The sequence below is a fragment of the Oculina patagonica genome, chromosome 9, assembly GCF_052425735.1.
Source record: "Oculina patagonica isolate OP01 chromosome 9, crgOcupat, whole genome shotgun sequence".
Lineage (NCBI taxonomy): Eukaryota > Metazoa > Cnidaria > Anthozoa > Scleractinia > Oculinidae > Oculina > Oculina patagonica.
In genome coordinates this window covers 25968988-25993576 of record NC_135766.1, presented here as the reverse complement: position 1 = coordinate 25993576, position 24589 = coordinate 25968988, and the positions used below count along the sequence as shown (strand labels likewise).

The window sequence follows — 24589 nt, the reverse complement described above, 5'->3', positions numbered from 1 at the left end:
TTAAGTTACCTTTTATAAAGTCTCAATATACATGTACAATCATTGACAAAAGTCGTTGGCCCACCCACCCCCTCCCCCCACTTCAATGTTGGATAGTGCAATGTGCCCAAACTCCCTGTGTAGTGCATTTCAGTTTGTGAGCAAAAGTAAGCAGCAATTGCAGGCATTATTTTTTGCATGCTACGCAACATTGCAAAGGGGGAGAGGGGAAATTACTTAACTTTTTTATGTTACAAGTGAAAAAAACAGCAACTGCGCCAAGATTTTGTCACTGATTGTAGTTTGCATTTGTTACTCAATAAAGGAGGGCCTGAGCCCTTCTTCTAGATTTATTGGTTACTGTGCTAAGAATTTTGTTGAAAAGTTGAGGAAATGCAAAATAACTGGCAAAACCATCTGTGCTCTTCCCCAGAAAATGGTTTCTTTAGATTAAACAAGTCATCTAAGCAATCAATGTTTACCGTTATATTTCTCCAGGTCTTATGGTAACATCAGCAATACTGTATCACGTGATGAATTTTTTCCACCTCACTATTGACATCAGAAATGTCTGTGTGTTCCTGGCTCCTTTGTTCTCTTCATTAACGACACTAGTCACTTATCACTTGACAAAAGAACTCAAGGTGAGTGGATCTACATTGACAATGTAGTGTACTGATTGATTTAAACTAAAATAACTACCTTGATGTGCTGAGTTGGATCTGAGTACTCCATACTTATAAGAATGGAATTTTCCCTCTTTTTTGGATAAAAGAGTGAGCATATGACAAGAGACATCATACTGACAATCACTTTAGGCTAACATGTGCTTATTTTTCTGTTTTCTTTCTTAGGATGCCAGTGCAGGATTAGTCGCAGCGGCCATGATTTCCATTGTACCTGGTAAGATACATGTAGTTACCTAGTAAAATTGCAAAATGTAATACCGTAAAATTTTGGTTATAACCCCCCCCCCCCCCCCGCTTATAAGCCCTCCCGGTTATAGGCCCATCTACCTGGAAACAGAAAAATACATCTGATTATAAGCCCCCCCAGATATAAACCCCTCTCTGCCAGATGACAGTACTGAACCGGGCTAAATGTTGTTTTTTATGCGTTTTTAGCCTAAAAACTATTTCGATTAACACTGCTGTGGCTCGTTTCGAAACGTTTTTTTCTTATTCCACTTATAAGCCCTCCCGGATATAAGCCCCTACACTTATAAGCCCACACAAAACCCCTTACGAAGTTGTATAAGCCCAGGCTTATAACCGGAATTTTATAGTATTTGTTCTACTATCATTGAAATATTTTATTAAAAAGTGATACACAGATGAATAGTTTTGTAATGATTGTACTGTTCACTGGTTAGGTTACATTTCCCGTTCTGTTGCTGGGTCATATGACAATGAAGGTATCGCCATCTTCTGCATGTTGCTTACTTATGCCTTGTGGATCAAGTCTGTGAAAACTGGCTCATTATTCTGGTCAACCTTGTGTGCTCTGGCCTACTTCTACATGGTAAGTCTTCTCTTGTCATTATCCTACAATATCTACATGAATATGGCTGACTTGATTTAGCTGTAATTAATAATTGGTTCATGCTTAAGCAAGCGCTTTCCGATAATTTTGAGTTATGTGGCATGCGGAAAGTTTGGAGAACACAAGAGAAGCATACATGTAAGAAGTGCCCAAGACAAAAGCCAAGAGCAACTCTAGCTTCTTGAGTGCTCCCCAATCTTACCAAGTGCACCATAACTCGATAGTGCACAGCTAACAGCATGAACCAATTTATTGTTGTGTGAAGCATTTTGCTCACGCTATCAGCATGCACTATTGGATTATGGTGTACGCTTACTTATACAGAATTTAATTGCATGGCTCTTCCAGCTATGTTATGTAGTATTATTTAGGAACATAATTATATATTTTCCTGTTTTGCAGGTTTCATCTTGGGGTGGCTATGTGTTTCTTATCAACTTGATTCCTCTCCATGTTTTGGCTTTGATGATAACTGGCAGGTTTTCACACAGAATCTATGTTGCATACTGCTCAGTAAGTACTTGCTTCAATCATGTTGGTGTCATATTTGTATCAGGAACACTTGAGGTTTGCAAAAGTATTGCTTCATCTAATACTAATGCAAGGTTGTTCTGAGGATATAACAAGAACATAACTCTTGCATCCTTACTGCACAAAGTTTTGTAATTAGCATGCACACGTAAACAAAATGGTCATATCTTGAGAGAGATAAATCATTGTTTTCTTGTAAAACAAATACCATGACCTATCAGTTTTTCTTGTATTTTTGATTAAAGTGATGGAATTCTTTATATACAATGAATACAGATGAATTTCTATGTTTGAAAAACAAATTATTACCAGAAACATGTACTTTGCCAGTGCTCACAAAGGATTTATTAAGGAATTATGTGGTATATACAAGGTCTTCCTGCTCCTAAACAAGTATGGTGCCCCCCCCCCCCCTTCTAACCCTAACACTAACATTTTGAATTGTGTGTGCTAGATTAAATGCTTATCATTAAAATTGTTGTGTCCCCTGTGGTTAGGTGGACCATTTTCCACATACACTTTTCTGATCATGAATACATAGATTAAACAGATTTCTTTTCCTTTCTTGTAGGTGTATTGCTTGGGAACAATCTTGTCAATGCAGATTTCATTTGTGGGATTCCAGCCAGTGCAGTCCAGTGAACACATGGCTGTAAGTATTAGCTGCGTGCTTGTTACCTTGCTGTTGTGTGTTTGTATACTAATCACAACACAGTGACTAACAAATCCACATTCTCCGCAGGCCTTTGGTGTGTTTGGTCTGTGCCAGATCCATGCCTTTGTTGACTATGTCCGAGCACGCATGCCCAAAGAACACTTCCAGCTTCTGTTCAAGAGTGTTGTGCTGGTTGCCGCAGTCGGCGTCTCAACTGTTGGTGGTGTCCTGACCTTCACTGGCAAAATCTCTCCCTGGACTGGCCGCTTCTACTCTCTGTTGGATCCGTCTTATGCTAAGAACAACATTCCCATCATTGCCTCAGTTTCTGAACATCAACCGACAACTTGGTCTTCATTCTACTTTGACTTGCAGCTCATGGTTTTCATGTTTCCTGTGGGGCTGTATTACTGCTTCTCTAAGCTCACAGATGCTAATATCTTTATCATCATGTATGGAGTCACAAGCATCTATTTTGCTGTAAGTGAACACAGACCTGCTCACTTAATTACTTAACAATTATCCTGCGAAATCGCGCGGATTATCGCCTGATACTTAGCCGACTCGGCCTACGGCCTCGTCGGCTAAAATCAGACAATATTCCGCAAGATTGAGCAGGATAATTGTTTTATTATTCAACAAATTGTCAACGAAACACATTTTGTAGATAGTAAAACTGTCATTATGCAGCGCTTTACAAGATTTCGAACGAATCTCCACAACCTACGTATATCACAGGATATCTGTTATGTACGGATGACAGATAACGTTAACATTTTGACCATATATGGGCAGCGTGCGCATGTGTTGAATAATAATATAAAATAAAAGTGTAATATGTGTAGTCTAGGAAACAAGACTGAAACCTGCTGTACTTGTACACAATGTGTCAAGGCAGCTTGTAAACATGGCAGAAACATCTTTCTTCTTTAATCTTCACAATTGTGGACCAACTTTCTCAGTTAAAAGTAATTCCCGATTTAACTCTTTCACTGCGGTTGTCAAGAAAACTCGACATTTCATTTCGTGACCCTGAGTGCGGATGTCGAGTTTTCTCGACATGATAAACAATCTCAGATTTCCTTTCGAAACTGTCTTCAATAGGGACGCTATGATCAATAATTACTTCAGATACCCTCTAGGAGAACTGGAAAGCGTGACGAGTATGATCTTTTGCCATTTGCATATAATGGCGGAGTATTATTGACAAATTCATATTACAGTGTTGCTGTTTACGACCAAAGGACATTTAAACATGGCGTCAAATGAGAAATTTCAATCAAAGAGTGCTTCGGACAAGATTCTAGCCGTCTTTCGCCGAGAATATAACAGTTGTGGTTTACGAATCAAGCGATTTCAATGAACAGATTGAGTATTTGAGACGTGGCTATTGCAAAACAATGGTTTCAACCTTCACGCTTGGAAAGGAAGCTATCAGATGGCGAACGAAATTGCTGAAAGGACCAGAATGCAAAGAATTTATGAAAAAGTTGCTTTTTACGATGTAGAATAATGTTAGGCACAATTCCTGAAAATCTTAATTAAATTTCTTGAATAGAACGAAAGATATTGTTGAATATAATGCGTGACTGTTTGATTCAACGCACTGTGAAAAAAATGCAGCACTGCGGGGGAGTAAGGTCAACAGAAAAGTCAGCAGTGAAAGAGTTAATGAGACTCAAACCCTCGACTTTGCTCATACTAGAATTTTAAATGTGATAAAATTTGGGATGTAAATCATTCTGTTATTTGCAATCAATTTCAGTTTTCAGCAATAGCTTCCTAGTTCTTTCATTTTAGCTTCACACTGACATGATGTAATAACTCATGACTATTGTTGTTTTTCAGGGGGTGATGGTTCGTCTGATGTTGGTTCTGGCTCCAGTGGCTTGTATTCTATCTGGAATAAGTGTCTCTACCATCCTTACAACTTACATGAAGGTTTGTTAAGCTTGTGAAAAAACCCTTTTCCCATTTCAATTTTTCTTTTATTTTCTGGTGATTGTTTGAATTTACTTTGAGTTTGCATGCGTGAACTTACTTTAAATTTCTAATTGAGCAGAGCCGCCTTTGTTCTAAGTGCAGAGTAGAGTGGGACACAACTTTTTAAATGTAGAGCAACTTTCAATGATACTTTATTTTGACTTATTTTCCTAGAACTTGGATGTTTCCCGTCGTGACCGCAAGACGACAAAGAAAAGTGACCCATCTTATCCCATCAAAAACGAAGTTGCCACAGCAATGGTTGGCCTGATGTCCTTGTTGTTGATCACCTACACATTCCATTGTACCTGGGTCACTTCTGAAGCTTATTCCTCACCGTCAATCGTCCTGTCAGCCAAGCAACATGATGGCTCCCGAGTCATCTTTGATGATTTCCGTGAGGCTTACTACTGGCTGCGACAAAACACCCCCGAGGTAAAATTCAGTCATCTTTGCACAAGTTTAGGGTATAATTTGTACTTTGACATAACAGCAACTGTAGACTTTTGGCTTAGAACGAACTAGCTCATTGTAATGTATAAAAATATGTTTGTTGTTGTTGTTAGGACTCCAAAGTCATGTCATGGTGGGATTATGGCTATCAGATCACAGCTATGGCCAATCGAACAATATTAGTCGACAACAACACGTGGAACAACACACACATCTCCAGGGTCGGACAGGTATGATATCATGGTTATTTTACTTAAAAACTACTTAAATAAGTTGTTTTGTCAGACGATAGTCAAGATAACTGGTCCATATCTAGTACCTATAATCCTGTATCACATGGTTTGTAGGTCTCGCTTGTGGACGACATAAAAGCCTTCAGTCCAAGCGTTTAATACAGTCCTTTTGTCTTATTCAATTGGTCTCTTGGCTGAAGGCAACACTTTCATTTTTGCTTACAACATTTCATAGTGGTGATAATGACTGTGAAGCAGACAAGCCCCTAGGCACTTGGGAAAAGAGAAACGGAAAAAGTCAAAAGACTGCGGCAATATCAGACACGCCATTAGAACAGACAAATCATTTTTTTTTCTGGAAAGAGGTTTTTTCATGACTGCTTTTCTTCCCCCTATTCTTGCCGAGTTACAATGTTTTAATTTTTGATAAGAGATTTTGTTGCAAAGAGGCGTGATTGTGCTCCATTTGTTAAAGTTCTGCTGTTTTGCACATTTCAGGCCATGGCATCAAGTGAAGACAAAGCGTATGAGATCATGCGTGAGCTGGATGTCAATTACGTGTTGGTGATATTCGGTGGTTTAACTGGTTACGCCTCAGACGGTAAGATAACTCCACAGAAACAGAAAGCAATGTCGTCTTAAGTTCTTTTCTTTATACCGCCAGATAGTAGGTTTCCCAAAAGGTTTTGGTATTGTCTCAGGCTGTGGAGAAACGTAATCTGTTTTTTTAACAGAGTAATGAATTGTAGGAGCACTGAGTATGACGCGGATTTCGCTTCATTTTTTGGACAAAACGGTGCTTAAATTTACGAAGCATCATTGCTCAAACATATTTAGTCTATTTATTATTACCAAAAACAACGGCAAAATAGAAAAATGTCTGCCCGACTTTTTCAATTTGAGATCAATGCCTTGTGCATGCGTACATGTAACTCATGAAAACACCCGTTTTATAGCCGAGCTTCAATGCACCAGATAAAAAGTTTTTAACAAAACTAAGCCATTATTTTTAGATGTAAACATGTCCTGGCTATTGAGTTATATGATCAGATCCTTCGTTCTCACTAAGTGCCTTCTTTGTCTGTGTTGTAGATATCAACAAGTTCTTGTGGATGGTTCGTATTGGCGGCAGCACAGAGAAGGGTCAGCACATCAAGGAGCATGATTACTACACACCAACTGGAGAGTTCCGCATAGACAGAGGTGGTTCCCAGATCCTGCTCAACTGCTTGATGTATAAGATGTGCTACTATCGTTTTGGCTCCGTTTACACTGAGCAGGGTAAGCTTGATCGTTGTTTAACTACCTCTCTACCACAGTTTGTAAGTGAAGTTAAGATACATGACTCCTTACTGTTTCTCATGACACCTAACGCCAAATCGCCGCGACTCACGACTTCCCCAGGTCTGCTTTCCTCGATGCAACCTGTACTGTTGTAATCTAAATTATATTCTTTTGTTTTATTTGTCTTTAGGAAAACCTACTGGTTACGATCGTGTGCGTAATGCGGAAATTGGAAACAAGGTATTTCTACTATTCCAGTTCTTTAGTCCTCTTACTTGTTAAAAGGTTATAACATTTCAGTCGCCATTTCCTCTTCTTAAAAAAGCAATTTCAAGCAGTGATTTCTCTCCAATTCTAGTTCTTGGTACAATTATACACTTACCCAAACAGTGCGTGGTTAGACTGCGGGCAGTCGGCTTTTGTTGCTGAAATGCTACGCGCGACTGAAAAAGTCGAAAATATACAAATGAGGTGAAAAACGAGGAGATCGCTCGCACTGACGCTCGCATTCGCATTTACGCGTCGCATCCAAGGAAAGGAAAGAGACTGCTCATAGTTAAGTGTGTGTTCGACTACAGTTAAAACCTGCATTTGAAAATTGGTTCGAGAAATCGGGGGAGCTGAAACCGGGGGTACACTTGCAGTGTTCGACAGAGGGGAGGGAAAGCGCTTCTGGTTCAAAATATCGGGAGGTTCGGGAAATCAGAATCAAGTGGCAAGTTTTACAAGTGATCTATAGTAACTGACAAGTTCATTATTTGTTGGTTCCCTGTCAGGAATTCGAGCTGGACGTGTTAGAGGAAGCTTACACCACCGAGCACTGGCTTGTGAGAATCTACAAAGTCAAAGATCTGGAGAACAGAGGATCTTGAAGTTCACAAGCCGACTTTTTTTTAATACAAGTATTGCATTAGATGCTAATGCCTATCTATTTCAAGTGTACTAGTTGTTAGACAATTTTTGAGCAACGAGTAAATAAAAAAGTCAATTAAATACTCGTGTACGCCTTAGTTGTATGTTATACTGGCATCGTTCTCGCGACTTTACCCAGCAGCCGTCACATTACATTTTATACTGACGGCTGAGTAATAATAGTTAAAAGATTATTTCACGACCATTTTATTCCTCAGTTGTCCTTGACTATTTTCGTTTTATTACTTTGTCATTTTGTATCTTGACATAGCTTTAAGATATGTATATCGCTGCACATTTGAATACCCAATGCGCTTCTTTTAGTAAAATCAATTGATGCTTCGTTGGAATTCATTTTGATTCACTCATTTGGCGCAAAACTACACGCAAGAATTAATTGCAGTAACAGAAGTAAACTGCAGCAAAATGTGATATATTGTATGTGATGTGATGTGATATCCGAAAGCTTTGCGATTCTTCAACAATTGCGTATTCCGAAGTCAACAACGATCCATCAACCCAAGACATCAAGCGATGAAATCTAATTAATTTACGCACTAAAAAGATTCCTCATTCGAAGACGGCATTCTTGCATAAACGCGTTCCGTACATACCCTGCAGTAAGAGTAATGCAGGTTCTCTACACATTTTCCATTTTTTTCTCGCATACGGCATTGTTTTCGATCATTTCGCCAATATTCAACTCTACTGCGGCAGAAAGATGTAAGTTAGTGGCATAAGAGTTTCAGCATACCACTGAATTCCATCTGTTTGCTGATAGGAGTGCCACTGGGCACCAGTCAGTCGTTTCCAGGCTCCATAGAGCGTGTACGCGGCTCTGAGAGGCGCCATAACCACATGCGCAGTATCGTGAGATGGCCAGTGCGCATAACACGACACCAGTACACCATCTACAAGTAGCGTGCCCTGCCTTGTTAAGGGAGCATACACGCCTGTCTCTGTTGTCATGGTGATTTTAGTTACCGCTTGAAAGCTGGAGACGTATCCATTAGACGCGTAAAGCAAGTCACCAATATTGATTTCTGAGGCAAACACGGCAGAAATTGGCGATGTATAATTTTTCTTCCTGAAAATCAAGTGTTGCGATGACAATCTAACAGCGTTTTCGCTGTTGGTCTTCAGATTGTAAAAATGCGCCGTAGTCTTGATTTCTTTGTGCAGAAAAGCGATCACTTCGCTGTATATTGTTTCCCCGTTCGTTCCCAGTGTTCGCACTCGGTCTCCAATGTCCAACTGCCTCATACTGATGCTCTCACCAGACTCCAGCGTCACACGAGAAATGGCGGGAAAACACAAGCGGCGGGGCTGGGCACATGGCGCACAAGGGGGCACTTCTAGAAAGATAGAAATATTCCAGGTAAGGGAAATGGTCAAAACTATTGTACTCAGACAGGACCCACCACTCTGCTAAAAGGCAGGTGGTCTCTTCATGTACCCCCCCTTTCCCCACCTTAAAAGATGGTGGCTTGTTTGTATAGCCCCCACTCTACCAGGAGTAGAAACTAAGAAAAAGATTCAAACATCCTTGTGCCATTTCTCCAGCAATGCAAGCTGCATGCACGCCTATTAAATATGAAAGTCTTAACTCAAATTTTGAAGCCAATAAATTTTGTCCATTTGGCTAATTAGACAGGTGGTATGTTGCATAACCCCCCTACCCCTACACAAGGTGGGTCCTCGTCGAGTACACTTGTTATGACCACTTCCCTAATATCCTAAACTTACACCCTGAGCAAAAAACTAAAGGATATAACAGGGGTCAATCGGAATATCACGGGTCCTGGCTTAACCTGATCATAGAAATCTTTCAGTGAAATAAATAACGTAAACATCCTAAACTCACCGTAGTCGTTAAACCTGTACACATAATTCGCCCCAGACTTCCCGACGCCATTTTTACAATCCTTTGACGTGCCATCCCGTCCATAGGTTTTCTCTGCACCAGTACCACTCCAACACTCCGTGTGAAACTGGATCCCAAAGAATTTAAACCCCTTTTCCCGCGCTTTTTCGGCGCATGCCATAACAGTTTTATTGACATGTTTACGATCAATACTGTCTCGGAAGTCGGCTATTAGCTCGGGAAGTGGCCGGGGCTTTACGTAGGAGTCTCGATAGCAACCAACCGAGACAACTGTCCAGGAAGTTGCTGAAAAGAAAACAAAACGCTTACTCTAGAATCAAAAAAGTTTGCAAGCAAAAGCTAACAAGCAATGTAAATGTTTCATAAAGACTCTTGGTTTTAGGCCATCGTAACTTGATTAAAAACATGAAACAAACAGCGGTAATAAACATGAAAAATCGCATTTTACTAACTTGACGTTTCGTATGCTCAGTAGAAACATACATTTTCAAAAGTATAACTGTTACAAAATTTTGACAACTATTTATATATTGTTATGAAACTGCTGCAGTCCAAACCCTTTTCATAACAATATATAAATAGTTGTCAAAATTTTGTAACAGTCATACTTTTGAAAATGTATGTTTCTACTGAGCATACGAAACGTCAAGTTTAGTAAAATTCGATTTTTCATAATGTTTATTACCGCTGTTTGTTTCATGTTTTTAATCAATGTTAATGTTATTATAGAATTACAAATCTTTCATACATTGATTTAATTTCATCGGTGGAGTCACTGTTGTGGTCGCGTTTTCTTGAGGTCGAGAGGTAGTTGAAGTATTCTTCGTTGAGTTTGCAGCACCACTAGGCTTGTTGTTCCACCAGGTGCTATGTGGCCATGGCAGTGGAGTTACAACAAACCCAAGCTTAGCATCACTCGGTGAAGATGCAGCACCTATATCGGTCCAAAAATTGCTTCTCTTCCGTGACAGTCCTGATGATATAGAAAAAAAAGAATAGAGAAAAATATTTTAAGTTAAGTTTATTTATCTTTGTAAGCCTAACAAATTTTACGGTTACTTCGTCCTGTTATAAGAATCCTCTCAAGCAATAGGTAAATTAATCACCGCGTGAATTTAGGCGATAGCCCTTCTTCTGAGAGAACAGAGCAAGATGTTTGGACTCAGACGATGGACATCGACCGACCGATCGACATCCATCGACACATCAACTTTCTAAATTCATTACGGCAGTTAATTCACCAAGTCACCTTTACGTTGGGCTTAAGGAGTTTACTCACCTGTGCTCCATGGTAACAAATGGATTAAGAACAGGAGGGTCAGTCCTATATACTGAGCGGTCATTTTTACCATGTAGCTACTATTGCCCTTAGCAGAGTTGGGATGGTCCTGAGTAGAGCAAGAACAAACAGGTTAGAAAATAACAACATCAGTTTGAATTGCTGACTTCTATGCACTTAGTTACTGACGGCTGAGACTATAATACCGATACATCGACAATCCATCAGGTGATAAGCGTGAAGTAAATTACCCAATGGCAAAAATGTCTTGATGAAGGTCTCAGAACTAACGGCGAATCAAGCTACGGAATTTATGAAATGATATGTGAACGATGACAGTGACCAGGGGCGTATCCCCATCAGGTTTTACCCATTCTTCAGATCACCCCTGACGAGTGGCAGATTGGCCCTTTCTTGCTCGTATAAGAGGCTCTTCTTGCGACCACTGTCATAAGCGACCAGCTCAGCAGTAACGACTTGCACCGCCACAAAACTGTATTCTCAGTAGACTTTATAATAAAAAGGTCCGATCACTCCCGGAGGTGACCACGACCATTAATTAAACTGGGCTTTGTTCAGTTGAGCCATCGTTAGCGACCTAGCCTGTGAACAGGCTCTCCGGTCGGGGAGGGGGCGAAAAAAAAAAAAAGGAAGAGCGGAGGGGGGGGCTGGGAGAGAGAGCCTGTTGACAAAGCATGGAGGCAGCCATTCCGCCCCTTTTTATAAACCTGTCATCATCTGTCACTAATCTGTCGACAACGTGTCATCAACTCCACCTTCTCCGCCTAGATGCATTGGAATGTAATTAGAGCGTAATTAGTCGCCTCATTTCTTCAACCTGATCTTTCATGATAGAAACTAAAGGCGTTACGACCAAAACTGACGTTTTATCTAAACTCCACAACACTTTTAGTACACGTGGAAGAATTTGAAAAATCAAACTTTTCCCAAATCCAGTGGGAAGGATTCCAAAGACATCTTTTTTCTCGGCCAGTGATCGTAAGCAACGTTTCTGTTCCTCTTTAATCTGTCGTATGTGGACGAAATCTTTTAAAGAATCGTCCAACGCACGTTCAAAGAGATCGTTCGTAATTCGCAAAGACGCCATGTTTTCACTTCATAATAAGCCGCATTCCATCGCGTCCGTGTATATTTACGGTGTCGGCAAATTGAGATATGTTGATAAGACCTGTCAACAGTCAGTGATTCGACCAATCAGATGTTGCACTAGAATCTCGTGCACGGAATGGCGGCAAAAAAGCTTTGTCCGCAGGCTCCCCCGATTTTGAGTCCCGACCCGACACATAACTCGGCTCGCTCCGCTCGCCGAAAACATCATCGGGAGCCTGCTCGCAGGCTATTAGCGACCATCCCCGAGAGATTGATTGCAATCAGTCAGCACTGCTTTAAAACTATGCACTACTCCCAATTACTGTAGGTTACACAGATTTTAATATGTTGGTTATGGGGAGCCCGTAATGTTGTATGAAACACTGTATTTATAATCTCTTTGGCATATCAGTAAAGCTGGCTCTCGTAGTTGACAAACTTCTACCTTTTCAGTGGGTGGTCGCTAGAAGCATTTCGAGCTATTAACTGATATTTAATTTGAAAGATATACAACATACACTGGAAATATCAATTGCCCTATGACTTAGTACTTTCCTAATTATTTCCTTCACTATTCACTAGCTTGTGATACTTCTCGTTATTTCAACTATACAACTTATCTGGTTACCCCTCCTGTTTCAATAGGAACATTTTTCCCTTTACTTTGGTGGCGCTGAGGACCGTTTTAAAAAAAAACAAGTTACCACTTACCTGAAGACTTTAAGGTTCCTCAGACAATCTTAAGTTCTTCCGAAATAGAAACTTGAATCCTCTAATTAACTCAGCATGTGGCATATTTTGTTGTTTTTCACGCCTCTTGCGCGAACCATTCAGCTTATGGGATAACAAATGGTTTGGGGAGTGGGGGAGTGGTTTGTCTGTTTATGAAAGGAAAAAAGGCGTTCATATATCAAACGCTGTCTATAGAGGAGTAGTATTAGAAGCTAGCATTACCAAAACGCATTTTTAAACTAAACACTAATTCAACTTATTATCGTTTTCAATGCAGTTTTAATTTGGAAAGAGTCTTGATTGCCTCAGGGTAATGCATATTTTATAGAAAAGCCATTTGTTCATCAATTATTTATCCCTTAAGCAGAGCAGTGTCTTTTCTTTCACTGACTAGCTACACAAAGTTTTATAATATATATCAACGTTTTGCCAAGCTTTCAGGTGGTCAGAAAAGTTCAAAATGTATTTCAAAACTCAATCCTGTTAGTAAAAAGCACTTTATTTATCTAACCACGTAACTCAAGATAGGTTTATTTACAACTGTTTTTATTGAGGTTTATTACTTATCTCTAGCTCTTCTACCAACGTCATTTGGTTCGAGCGTCGGACACCGGATACAGTGATCTGGGTTCTAGCTGGGGTCATTTTGTTTCGTAGCCCTTTGGCAAGACTACGGGCTAATGTAATTGTCATAACCTTGCAAAATCGCAAACTGATATAGGGGACGCTGGAGGGGGGGGGGGGAGGGGGTCTAATATTCTTCGTTTTGTTTATTCAGGTCTTCATACACTATTGCGTGTCGATCCAAATAACGCCTGTAAAGATGACTAGGAAGTTTAACATTCTTCTGATAAGAACTGCGTGGCGAGCCCAATATTAAACTTGCACAAGTTGTCGAATGAACGATCACAGTGTGATTTGCAAGACTGGAAAATAAGCTCAGTTTTGGCGTTCTTTCATAAGCGCTAGTAAGGACTTCGACTTGTGAAGTGCGGGACCACGCGAGCAGTCGTTTCACTTGTCTGACTTAAATTGTTTTTCGAATTCGGGAGTACGGGATAGCGGAAGTTAACCAAAAAAATCATGTTTTTCCCCATTTCGGGACCACGCGAGAAGAAGATTAACGCTCCAAAGTGGCCGGGTATTTGAAGTTGCTCTACAATTGGACTGACGTATTTTTTGTGACGTATTTTTATGATGGCATTTCAGAGTACTAGCAAGTGACCACCTTAGCTTTTCTCATTCTCACGGTTCTTTCTTGTTCCTCTACAGCCAAAAGGTCACGCTCTTTACCACAAAGTCTGTCTTTAGTTATAATTATCTAACTCTCGCATAGATATTCATCATTTAAGTTGACCCATTAAAAAGCTCCCAACAGGGTTAGGGTTAGCCCTAACCCTAAACCCTTCATTATCCAATCGCCACAAACTATTGCTGTGATGTGTCATGGAATTACATGTTTACAGTGTTCATTTTTATTTTATTTACAAATCTCCAATTACCCCAGAAAACTTATTCCGACATCCTTGCTTTCTGAAGTTCTGGGAACAATATCGCCAGAAACTTAGCTTACATACATGATAAAGACAGGCGATTTCTGGTGATTTAGTAAACAATGACGTAAAACTGTTTGATTTCAACACGAGTTCAACTAACTACAAATAACTACAGATAATGGGAAACACAAATATAAATACTGATACAAGTTCTTGATTTACCACTACAATATATAGATCAGATAACAAGTCGCGGTAGTTTGGTGCAGTGCACACACTCGGCTTATAAACTACTACCCTTAATTTTTCATAAAAAAATGTTGATTTCCATAATTGAACATTCACGACAGAATGAAAACGGTACAAAAAACATTAACTTTTACAACTTACGTATTTTGAAGAAAACTGTTAAATAAAATTTCGTCTCTACAAATCTTCTTTAGTTTTGTTTAGCCACAAAAACTTACCTTAACTATCTAAAAGAAGAAAAAAAGGCTTTACAATAAAAAGGCAAAAGGTTTTGTCATAGCAAGCTGTTAGTCCAGGAGCAAATGTCGCTGAAAAAAGTTCCGTGGGAATTTCGTGAAGATTTTTGACGACCAGTGTAAAAGTGTTGTGGAGGGTCTAAGGGACCCGATAAATGTTGTCGGCACTTTTGTAACCCGTGCAGGCGGTTTCTATGGGGCGATGAAATGATCCCTGTGTGGCTCAGCATGAAAACGAGGCTGAAGTTCTAAATTGCTTCGCGCGAGTTCTAACTTGATTGAAATATTGCCGTTTTTTTGTATTTAAGGACGAAATTTTACTAGTCCTTAAAATTATGAAATAAAAATACTATAGCTTGCACTGATTATACTGGTCACAGCTCTTAACCCTATTGAGACCCGGGGGAGGGGGCTTTTCACGCCCGCAATGACTTTGAACGCTTATAACTTTTTCAGGGTTCAACCAACAGCTGCCAAACTTTGCGAATTTATCTAAAATTTATCCGAGAATATTTTCGTAGGATAGATTGTTGTGTCAGGAACTTGACATCACCATGGCAACGGCATTTTGACAGGCACGTTTTCCCAAATTTGTAATTTTCGTGTTTCTATTAATGAAATTAACTTTAATGCAAATACTTTCACCTTTTTACGGTCGGTAAGCACAGTTTTATTGATTTTAAGTACTTTGAAGTTATTTTGGGTGGTTTTCTTGCGTTTTGGAAAAATTTTGAAATCCAAGATGGCGGATCCAATATGGCGGCTGTTTTGACATCATAATGTAATTGCACGTGATGTGACATAGTCATCCCACGTGACGTATACCAAAAGATAGATGTTCGGACATACTATACATCCTATTCGCTTCATTGTGATTGCTGAACGTTATTCTAGAAGCTACATGGGAGGGGGGGGGGGGGTGGACCCTCTTGGACCGCCCTTGGTCCAAGAAGGTCCAAAAAATATATATATTATTAAATGCCCGGTCTGAGGGGCCGGGCTAGGTTTTTTGTTTAAAAAAAAACAGCTCCCCTGACTGGCTAAGCTTTGAAACAACTGATTACTTCCAGTATCAAAAAAAGATTCTTAGATATTAATTACTATCGTATATTGTTTTAAAACTATTAAAACCTCGACATGCATATGTTAAGTTTAAAATTAACAATAACTGCAGCAACAGAAACCTATTGGATGTGGACTATAAGTGGTCAAAGATGCCCATTACTTTGCAAAATGTCCTAATAGAATGAAGTGCAAGTCTTTCGGTTCTGAATGTGGACAAAGAGGAAAATCAATCATTTATTGAACTTTGTTTTTAGGCGTTTCAAAACTAGACTGCTTTTATGTCTGCGTAGTGAAAACCGAGAATTGGACGACTGTAGCGATGCGTAGAAAGTTCACCCACAAAACTTGCTACAATCTGAGAGGGGGAATGGGAGGGTCTGTAGACATATTACATATATTGAAAAAACGGTTTTTACTAGCGTCACTAGACCATGAATAGCCTTTTAATTTCGTTAAGTTGCCGAACGCTGGGATATTCATTGACCGCCGCCTGGTTAGCTCAGATGGTAGAGCGCCGGACTGCTGTGCAGGAAGTCGTGGGTTCGAACCCCAGACTGGACCAACACTCAGGGTCTTAAAATAACTGAGGAGAATGTGCTGCCTTTGTAATTACATCTGCAAATGGTTAGACATTCTAGTCTTCTAGGCAAAGGACGATAAACCGTAGGTCCCGTCTCCTGTATCTTCAGTCTTATAACAGGGGACGTTAAAGAACCCACACACTATTCGCAAAGAGTAGGGCAGCAAGTTCCCGGTGTTGTGGTCTGGCCTTTGTGTAGTAAATTACAGTATGTGTACAGCGCATTTGAACATTACATATGAAAAATGCGCTATATAAATTGATTATCATTATCATTATCATTATCATTCCTACTGACATAACTTGGAAACTGTTTGGCAAGGGGTCGGGAGGTACTATGGTTCCAGGTCCTTCCACAAGAATCACAAGAAAATGTAGCCTCGATTTCATGGTCACGTGATCGAGACTATCCATATCAGCCGCCATATTGGATCCGCCATCTTGGATTTCAAAATTTTTCCAAAACGCAAGAAAACCACCCAAAATAACTTCAAAGTACTTAAAATCAATAAAACTGTGCTTACCGACCGTAAAAAGGTGAAAGTATTTGCATTAAAGTTAATTTCATTAATAGAAACACGAAAATTACAAATTTGGGAAAACGTGCCTGTCAAAATGCCGTTGCCATGGTGATGTCAAGTTCCTGACACAACAATCTATCCTACGAAAATATTCTCGGATAAATTTTAGATAAATTCGCAAAGTTTGGCAGCTGTTGGTTGAACCCTGAAAAAGTTATAAGCGTTCAAAGTCATTGCGGGCGTGAAAAGCCCCCTCCCCCGGGTCTCAATAGGGTTAAGACCTGTGACGAGTATAATCAGTGCAAGCTATAGTATTTTTATTTCATAATTTTAAGGACTAGGAAAATTTCGTCCTAAAATACAAAAAACGGCAAAATTTCAACCAATTTAGAACTTGCGCGAAGCAATTTAGAACTTCAGCCTCGTTTTCATGCTGAGCCACACAGGGCACATTTCAACGCCCCATAGAAACCGTCTGCACTGGTTACAAGATTGCCGACAACATTTATCGTGTTCCTTAGGTCCCCCTTAACACTTCTAAACTAGTCGGCAAAAATCTTCACGAAATTCCCACGGGAATACCATTGCTCCCAGACTATGTGGTGTCTTTTTAAGTCCTAACAACTAAACCCAGCACTAATTAGATTATTTTACAATTCATCACATGACCTCTCCAAAACACAACAGAACAGCTTGTTTCATGTTAGTGTCCAAAGTCCCTGTCTGGGAGAAGGACTGGGGCGAGCAGAGTCCAGAGGTAGAGAGCAATACAGGCCCAGCTTGAACTGACCTTGACCCAAACAGTGGCCCAGTTACTGGTCAGTGTAGTGAAGTCTGAACCTTCAGGACTACAATGAAATGTAACAGACAGGTATTAAAGAAGTTTCCCATGAAATCACTCTTGCAAACAACCAAAAAAAAAAAACACAGTGAACTTAACACATCTCAAAACAGGAACATACAATCTGAACCATACGCAGGAATTTATGTGGTAGTGTTTCATTCCTGAATAGTTGAAAAAAAACATGGTTGTTTCTTTTGGGACAGCAAGGCTATGCACAAATGGTGTACTGTTTTCAACCTGGAGCTCTATAGAAGAGTTGAAGGTTGACGTTTTGAAAAGGGTACCTGGAAAACTTCATTACATGCAAAATTTCTTGTAAGGTACATAATGCTTAATTCACCCAAATATTTTGAGGGGGTTCTTTATTCAAGGTTATGTCATTGTATATTAAATGGTAAGTGTTTGGACCTCAGGGGGATGCCTCTCTGTGTAAAACTCAGTCTTCCTCTATTAAGTTAACGTTCGTTGTCTATGAGCGACTTTGTGAGGTAACAATTGATTTAGACAAGCAATTGAAATCTGTTTTGATCCTTTTTTTAAGTCATATATTGTAGTCACAGATAGCTCCGATAAAAAAATAAATATTTGAAACCTACAAGCTCAATCGAGCGGGCGATCGATAAACAAGCCAGAAATTTACGATACCTCTGATCAGTCCAAACGAAAATGTTCCCGTCGATCTTGAAATATATTTTTCTCTCTGACTTCGGAAAAGATTCCCTGATTTTTTTGGGCTATCTGATGTAAGCTAAATGGAAATTTCCCTCGCATGCAGAGCTTTGGTGAACGAACGACACAAGTATGGCGGATACAGTAGACGGCGTGTAAGAACACACCAAAGTGATTCCCAAGTTACTGCACGCCGATTGGGCAGAATAATACAAAGGTTTTTTTCTGCCCAATCGGGAGCCAGCATTCGGAGAGCCGTTTGGAAATGGTCTGGAGAGACTCGTTGCCCAGGGGCACTGGGTCTCCGAGGATGGGAATTTAGATGTGAGTAAATTCTCCTAAGTAACGTCATAATAATCTTCATAAAGTGGAAGGGAGAATTTCAGTGTTGAACATACCTGTACCAGTTGGTCAGTGTCATCATGATGTAAAGTGAAGCCAGAAAGAAAGTGATGTGAAAGAAACTGTAGTTATATGTCACTGCTGTTTCTTCATCATCATACACACGCTGGATACGAGGCTTGTTTTCTTCATTCGTAGCATTGCCACTCTCAGCATCTGTTGCAAAGAAACAAGATGGCAAGGTGTAATTTATGCAAGGCAAAATGGGAAAAAGATAATCCCTGCCCCGCTAATGCAATATTGTAATGGTCAGTCAATAAGTACCTAAGACAAAAGTATAAAATTAATTTAATTTAATAATTAAATTAAATTAATAATTTTATTTTATTTAATTAATTTATGTCTATCATATAGTAATAAGTAAAGTAAGGCAAAGTTTTTGTTTTAAATGTAGTCAAGTGTTTGAGAAACACCGGGTGTTTTAGAAAGTGTTTTAGAAAAATCGCCCACCATTCCAGTTTGTTTGTCTTAGTCTTGTCTGAGTCACGATGTCGATCATGTGCTTAGCTATTTACGTGCTTTAAACACATTTCTACAGAAATTAGAATTCAGCAGTCAGCATAAGGAAATAAAAACAACTGACACTAACCTTGGGTATAATCTGGTAGGAGTGTCTCCTATATAATAGGCAAAGAAAAAATGAAATTATTAAATTAGATTTGATCAAATTCATTGGACAACACTTAAAATGTCATAAAACAATACAAACCTCCATGCTCCCACTGGCTGTAAGCCGGTTTGAACTGGTTGTTCTCAAGCTACAAGATAACAAACACATGCAGATAAAAGTTATTGTAACATAGGGTTAGTGGAAAAAGTAACCTCTTTTGTGGCTGGTATTATGTTTTGTGTGTGAAGGGAAAAGTACTGTAAATAGACATAACTAACATGTATACCTAAGCAAGTTAAGAATTTCTTTTTTAACATGTCACATGTGACGCCTTTGGTATTATTATACTATTTCATGTACTACCGGAAGTAAGCAATTTAAGAAATCATTACCGGTACACTGCAAAAAGTCTCTGGCATCAAATAACAGTGGTAAAAAAGGCCCTTAATCAGTGGTAAATTACTTAATATTCAATGGCTTTCCAGCCTTGTGACTGGCTGATTTCACCAAGGCATGGGATAACTTGTTGTATATCTCACATACCAAGAGTACACAACCATGACAAACATCAGTATTGCCGCTAGAATGGTCCTTCCATTACCCAAGCCAGGTGCCAGGCTGGAACTTTGGATCAGGGAGCCACTGGGATTGCAATCCTGATCTGAGAAGGACAGCAAGGAGATCATCAACTGCATAATTGTTAATTCTTCGAGAGTATATTGTATAACATCTTTTTTACTAGAATTAAGTCCTTTATTACCATAACAGTTATTAGTAAAATTCTACTACTAAAACAATGCAAATGCAGCAGTCTGATTGGCTAAGCTATTGCACACTATCAGCCATTAGTGTCCAGTGGCTGAAGGTCCTCAACAGAATGGCAACATTTTCTTGCTTTTTTTTGAAGTTTCGAAATATAAAAGGAAAATCCAGTTCCAAACAAGGCTAAAAGAAAAAATTCACTGTTAAATAGTCAAAATTAATGAATGAGCTGACAAGCCTGAGTACATAACAGAAGCCGATTTTAACTCATAATTGAGTCTGAATGCGTGATTTTGCTAAAGACAGTGCAAAGTTTAATGCTAGTTCATATGAAGAAAAATAATTAATAGAAATCATTATTTGAAGGAAAATTAGTTAGAATTCTACTAAAACAATAATTATAAGACTATTCACGCTCATAATCTTATTGTTAATTATTCAGAGCATACCAGGTTCATTGGACATTCCAGACCATGTCAGGTACATGGTATACAGAGTAATAACAGCAGCTTGTAATAGTCCAGAGTTTGGTTGACCTGTCATGGAAAAGTACAATGCATACATTGTACACAGTCAATTACCGGTAGTTTAAAAATTAAATGCACACAATTCAATTCTAAATTCAGAAGCAAAAGCACTTTGACTTTTAAAGGTTTTTTTCTCAAGAGACTAGAAATGTCACACATTTTTATAACTTTAACATTAACTTATTGCTTATTTGATGGAAAAGGAATTGATTGCAAGCAAGCTTTGGCACAACAGAAAAGTCAAGAGAAATTATAATTTTTAGCATTTAGGAATTGGAGGGGCTTAGTGAGTAGTAGCCATGCTCTGAATTGGAGTAAACAGGCTTCAGATCTGACAGATTAGTAACTGATCACTTTATAAATTCAAATGCTTGGCATCTTTTCATGTATCAGATGTTAATGACTTACATTCCTGAACTTTAGGATGAATGGCCACCATGGAGACTATAAAACACAGCACCAGGTTTAAGCTGATAAAGAACTTGTTGTTTTTGCATCCTGATGGCTGGAAACAAAAAAAAAAAAATAGCACAATAGGTGTAAGTACAGAGGCAGTAATAAAGACAAAATAATTATGTTAAAACTCAAAACATCTTGATCTAACATGTTACAGAACCATTGGTTACAAGTCCTTTTTATTCCAGATGGGGGGAACCAGGTTAACCAGGTTAATGTTCTCCAAAATATCTGGAAAACACAGTCAGTAGCACAATGGCAAAGTGTACTGGATACTCACTCGAGAGGAACAAAAGAGCTAATTTTTTTTTAACTCAATGCTAGGTTATAACAAATTTATTACCATTTACAACTTATTATGCTGTAACTAGTATGTTTTTATAAGGGGGCTATATGTACTTAGCAGTGCTGTATACATTTACAAATGAAATTTAAATTACTTACTTCAGTGTAGAACAGGAAAAAACACACAACAGCACCAATAGACAGGATATAAATTCCACTGGTTACGATCACAAGGGCTAAAAACAAAATGAAAAATTAGACTATTAAGATGGCAATGCAATACAATACAGGCAAGTCAATGCACCTATAAATGTTAAGCTGCTGAGGGGGAGGCCGGGCATAGGCAGGGGATTTGACAGCAATTGTTTGCCCATAGTGGGGACTTTTTGACCATTTTAATGGACTTTTTCTTACAACATTTTATTGAAGTTTAGTGACTCTTTTGAACATCCAAAAATGCCCTGGGGTTGGGCATTTGAACAGAAAGTCTCAGCTAAGTTCAAATGCCCGGCCTATGCCTTACCTCCCCCCTCAGTGGCTTAACATTGATAGGTGCATTACTAATTTGTCAAAAATAAAAGCACTTAAAGGGCCAAAATAGACTGAGCAAAGCCTATAACATTAATTGTTTTTTCTTGCCATATGTGACAATCACAAACAAGTTGTATGTAAATAAAAAAGAAAAGAAAAAAAAATTTGAAGGTTTTATTTACATAAAACTATTCTTACCATAAACTCATCATGAACTTGTTGCATGTGACATAAAAAAAACTTATCATGAACTTTATTCCACCTTGGATGATAAACATGTAGTTGTACTAACTAAATCCGCCCTGAAAAAAGTACAAAAATAATATAATGTACACTTACCCCAGTACCATCTTTTATTTCCTGTTGTCTCGTACTTCTCAACCCTGACAATTGAAAATTGCATACATGTAATGAAACACATTATTCTACACCTCAGTGATTCACTTAATTGTGCTTCAGAAGCAATAATCCTAAGTGACTTGTCCCCTCAACTGAACACTACAGGACACTTGCTGCAGGGACTAGCCACAGGAACAAGTTGTTGCCTTTTGTATGCCAATCCTAAGTTTTTAGTATGATTTATGACTGGGTGGGTGTGTGTGACTTAATTAGTGTGTGCAGGCAAGGACAGCCATGTGAGCAGTCTGATGATTTTAACAGTCCAGGGCTCGAGACTAACGGTAGCCAACTAGCAAAAGGCTACTAAAATTTAGGTTTTGGCTACCAGGTTTAGCATTCCTACTAGCCACTTTGGCCAGTAAAAAACTCTTAAAAGTCAACAGTTCTTGATAGAAATCAATATGTCTGACTAGTGAAAAATTACTTTTGGCTAGTAAAATTTGACATGTCACTAGCCAGTAAACCAGTGAGTTAAAAAGTTAGTATCGAGCCCTGTAACATGTTCACTACTTACCAAGATTCACTCCAGTTGTAAGCAAAATCAATCAGTAAGATCAGCTGTAGCAATATAAACAGGTAGCCACCAATCATACCAATATACATCCATGCTATGGAATGTCAAAACAGCAATAATTACCATTTAAGTAATCACTCCTTTTTGTCTCGTGTCGTCATGACGACGTTGTCATGACGACACGAGATAATTGTACAGGGGGATATTTTCCCGCCATGTCAATATTTTTCCCGCCATGTCAACATTTGCTTTGTGAGGCCGCGGAATTTTCCCGCCATGTTATGAAATTCCGGCGGCATCCGATCACAAAACAAATGTTATCAAAGAATAATTGTTTCTTTACAAAGGTCGCAACTAAAGCGCTGGTTTATCAAACAGTAAGTTAGGAGTATTTATTGTAAAGGGCTTATTATGTAAAAATACAGGCACGCTATAAAAAAGAGATGACGTTTTTTTCTGAACTTGTAGCAAACGAGCAAATTTTAAGTGGTCTAACAGGCAATAAAAATGGAACAGAAATAAGGCCCCTTTTAGCTGGCAACAGTGCCTATCCGTTAACGAACTGGCTAGTGAAACCCTACCCGGACAGAGGACGCCTGACTCAGGAGCAGCGAAAGTTTAAAACCTAAAGTTCGGTGCGCTACGATCTGTAGTGGAACGAGCATTTGGCATGTTGAAAGTTCGTTGGAGAATTGCGTTGAAAAAGGTTGAACAAAAAACGAGCATCATGATCCTAAAAAAGACTATGATTGCTACTTGACTTTTGCACAACTTTGTATTGAAAGGGGTGACCTTTGTGGCATGAATAACAACAATTTAATAACAGAAGATAAACGATTAGATAAAGACAATTATTTTGATGCCAAATCTTTAAAAATGTCAACTGTGGCGTTTGTTTGTTCAAATCTAGCGTTGTGCTGTTCCATACTTTTTCCCACATTTCAATAAAAGAACTCTGCCAGTCTGGAGTTGTACTTTTTTGCCTTTCTTTTTTCAGGCGGTTCTGATTCATCGAGAGAAACATTTACACTTTCGATTTGCAAAGCCTCGTTTACACTCGGCTCTGAGGTAAAGGTAGAACTCAGTGTATGACCGAAAGAGGGATTTATATTTGATGAGTTTTTTAGGATTGAAGAGCAGAAATGTCAATCTAAAGCGCAAAACATACATTGCTTTTTTATTTTTTTGACCCGAAGATTGACCTGAGTCAAGAGGCACTGCATGTAGCTTCAAATATCCTGCTGTGAATTCCACGCTACAATGGACACAACTTTTTTTGACGACAACAACAGCCTTTTCAGTGCATGAATGAAGCTCTTAAGAGGAATACACGTAGATGTGACGCCCATTTTTTTCTTTAAATTAGCTGTACGCTTTTCAATTTTGGATATATTTGAGCTGCAGCCAGCAGTTATCAAGAAAAATACAGACAAGTTTTACGTTCTTAAAATAACATTCTAACCTTTGCCGACAAGATTGTACTGAAAATCAATGAAATTAATTGTAACTCAAGCAGAAAACGCGTAGAAGAATGAAATACACCAGGTTATTACAAACACATAATACAATGTACTAACCGAAAGAGAGAAATTATATTGATGAGTTTTAGAACGGATCTGAAAAGCAGAAGTGTCTAATAATCAACAAGATGTCATTAGATGGACCTGCCTGTAAATTTTTCGTTGTCGTTGTTGTGCATATAATGCTAGTATACCGCAACTTAAATTGAGCGAGAAAAGCAGTTTTTAACATGAAGCTCTAAAATCTCTTTTGAGTGTCTTGTCTTGTGGTCGCTTGTAAAGTTTTAATTTGTGCAATTGTGAGATGTATCAGAATAACAGCTTCACGTTGCCAATTTAAAGAAT

The 24589-nt window shown here is 38.9% G+C and overlaps 3 protein-coding genes across 3 annotated transcripts in view; 1 reads left to right on the top strand and 2 right to left on the bottom strand.

Moving 5' to 3' along the window:
- The window catches only part of LOC144665856 (dolichyl-diphosphooligosaccharide--protein glycosyltransferase subunit STT3A), a 42369-nt gene extending 34716 nt beyond the window's left edge, over positions 1 to 7653 (top strand). Inside the window, exons 4-16 of the mRNA XM_078527134.1 lie at positions 478 to 623; positions 834 to 882; positions 1352 to 1500; positions 1924 to 2034; positions 2624 to 2704; positions 2795 to 3187; positions 4556 to 4648; positions 4865 to 5125; positions 5257 to 5373; positions 5875 to 5977; positions 6469 to 6657; positions 6851 to 6900; positions 7437 to 7653. Coding sequence (XP_078383260.1) covers positions 478 to 623; positions 834 to 882; positions 1352 to 1500; positions 1924 to 2034; positions 2624 to 2704; positions 2795 to 3187; positions 4556 to 4648; positions 4865 to 5125; positions 5257 to 5373; positions 5875 to 5977; positions 6469 to 6657; positions 6851 to 6900; positions 7437 to 7532 — 1838 coding nt within the window. The 3' untranslated portion in view covers positions 7533 to 7653. The remainder of the gene's footprint in view (positions 1 to 477; positions 624 to 833; positions 883 to 1351; positions 1501 to 1923; positions 2035 to 2623; positions 2705 to 2794; positions 3188 to 4555; positions 4649 to 4864; positions 5126 to 5256; positions 5374 to 5874; positions 5978 to 6468; positions 6658 to 6850; positions 6901 to 7436) is intronic.
- An 86-nt stretch (positions 7654 to 7739) lies between these two features.
- Positions 7740 to 12785, bottom strand: LOC144665859 (uncharacterized). Its single transcript, XM_078527138.1, has 5 exons — positions 12558 to 12785; positions 10737 to 10845; positions 10206 to 10430; positions 9437 to 9742; positions 7740 to 8927 (listed from the first exon to the last, which is right to left on the bottom strand). The coding sequence occupies exons 2-5, from the start codon at positions 10807 to 10809 to the stop codon at positions 8278 to 8280; spliced, it is 1254 nt and encodes a 417-aa protein (XP_078383264.1). The 5' UTR covers positions 10810 to 10845; positions 12558 to 12785; the 3' UTR covers positions 7740 to 8277.
- Positions 12786 to 17141: 4356 nt separating this feature from the next.
- Positions 17142 to 22817, bottom strand: LOC144666024 (serine incorporator 3-like). Its single transcript, XM_078527375.1, has 10 exons — positions 22725 to 22817; positions 22151 to 22194; positions 21440 to 21516; positions 20948 to 21044; positions 20462 to 20548; positions 19794 to 19911; positions 19350 to 19398; positions 19230 to 19257; positions 18637 to 18796; positions 17142 to 17573 (listed from the first exon to the last, which is right to left on the bottom strand). The coding sequence occupies exons 1-10, from the start codon at positions 22811 to 22813 to the stop codon at positions 17429 to 17431; spliced, it is 894 nt and encodes a 297-aa protein (XP_078383501.1). The 5' UTR covers positions 22814 to 22817; the 3' UTR covers positions 17142 to 17428.
- Positions 22818 to 24589: the final 1772 nt, after the last annotated feature.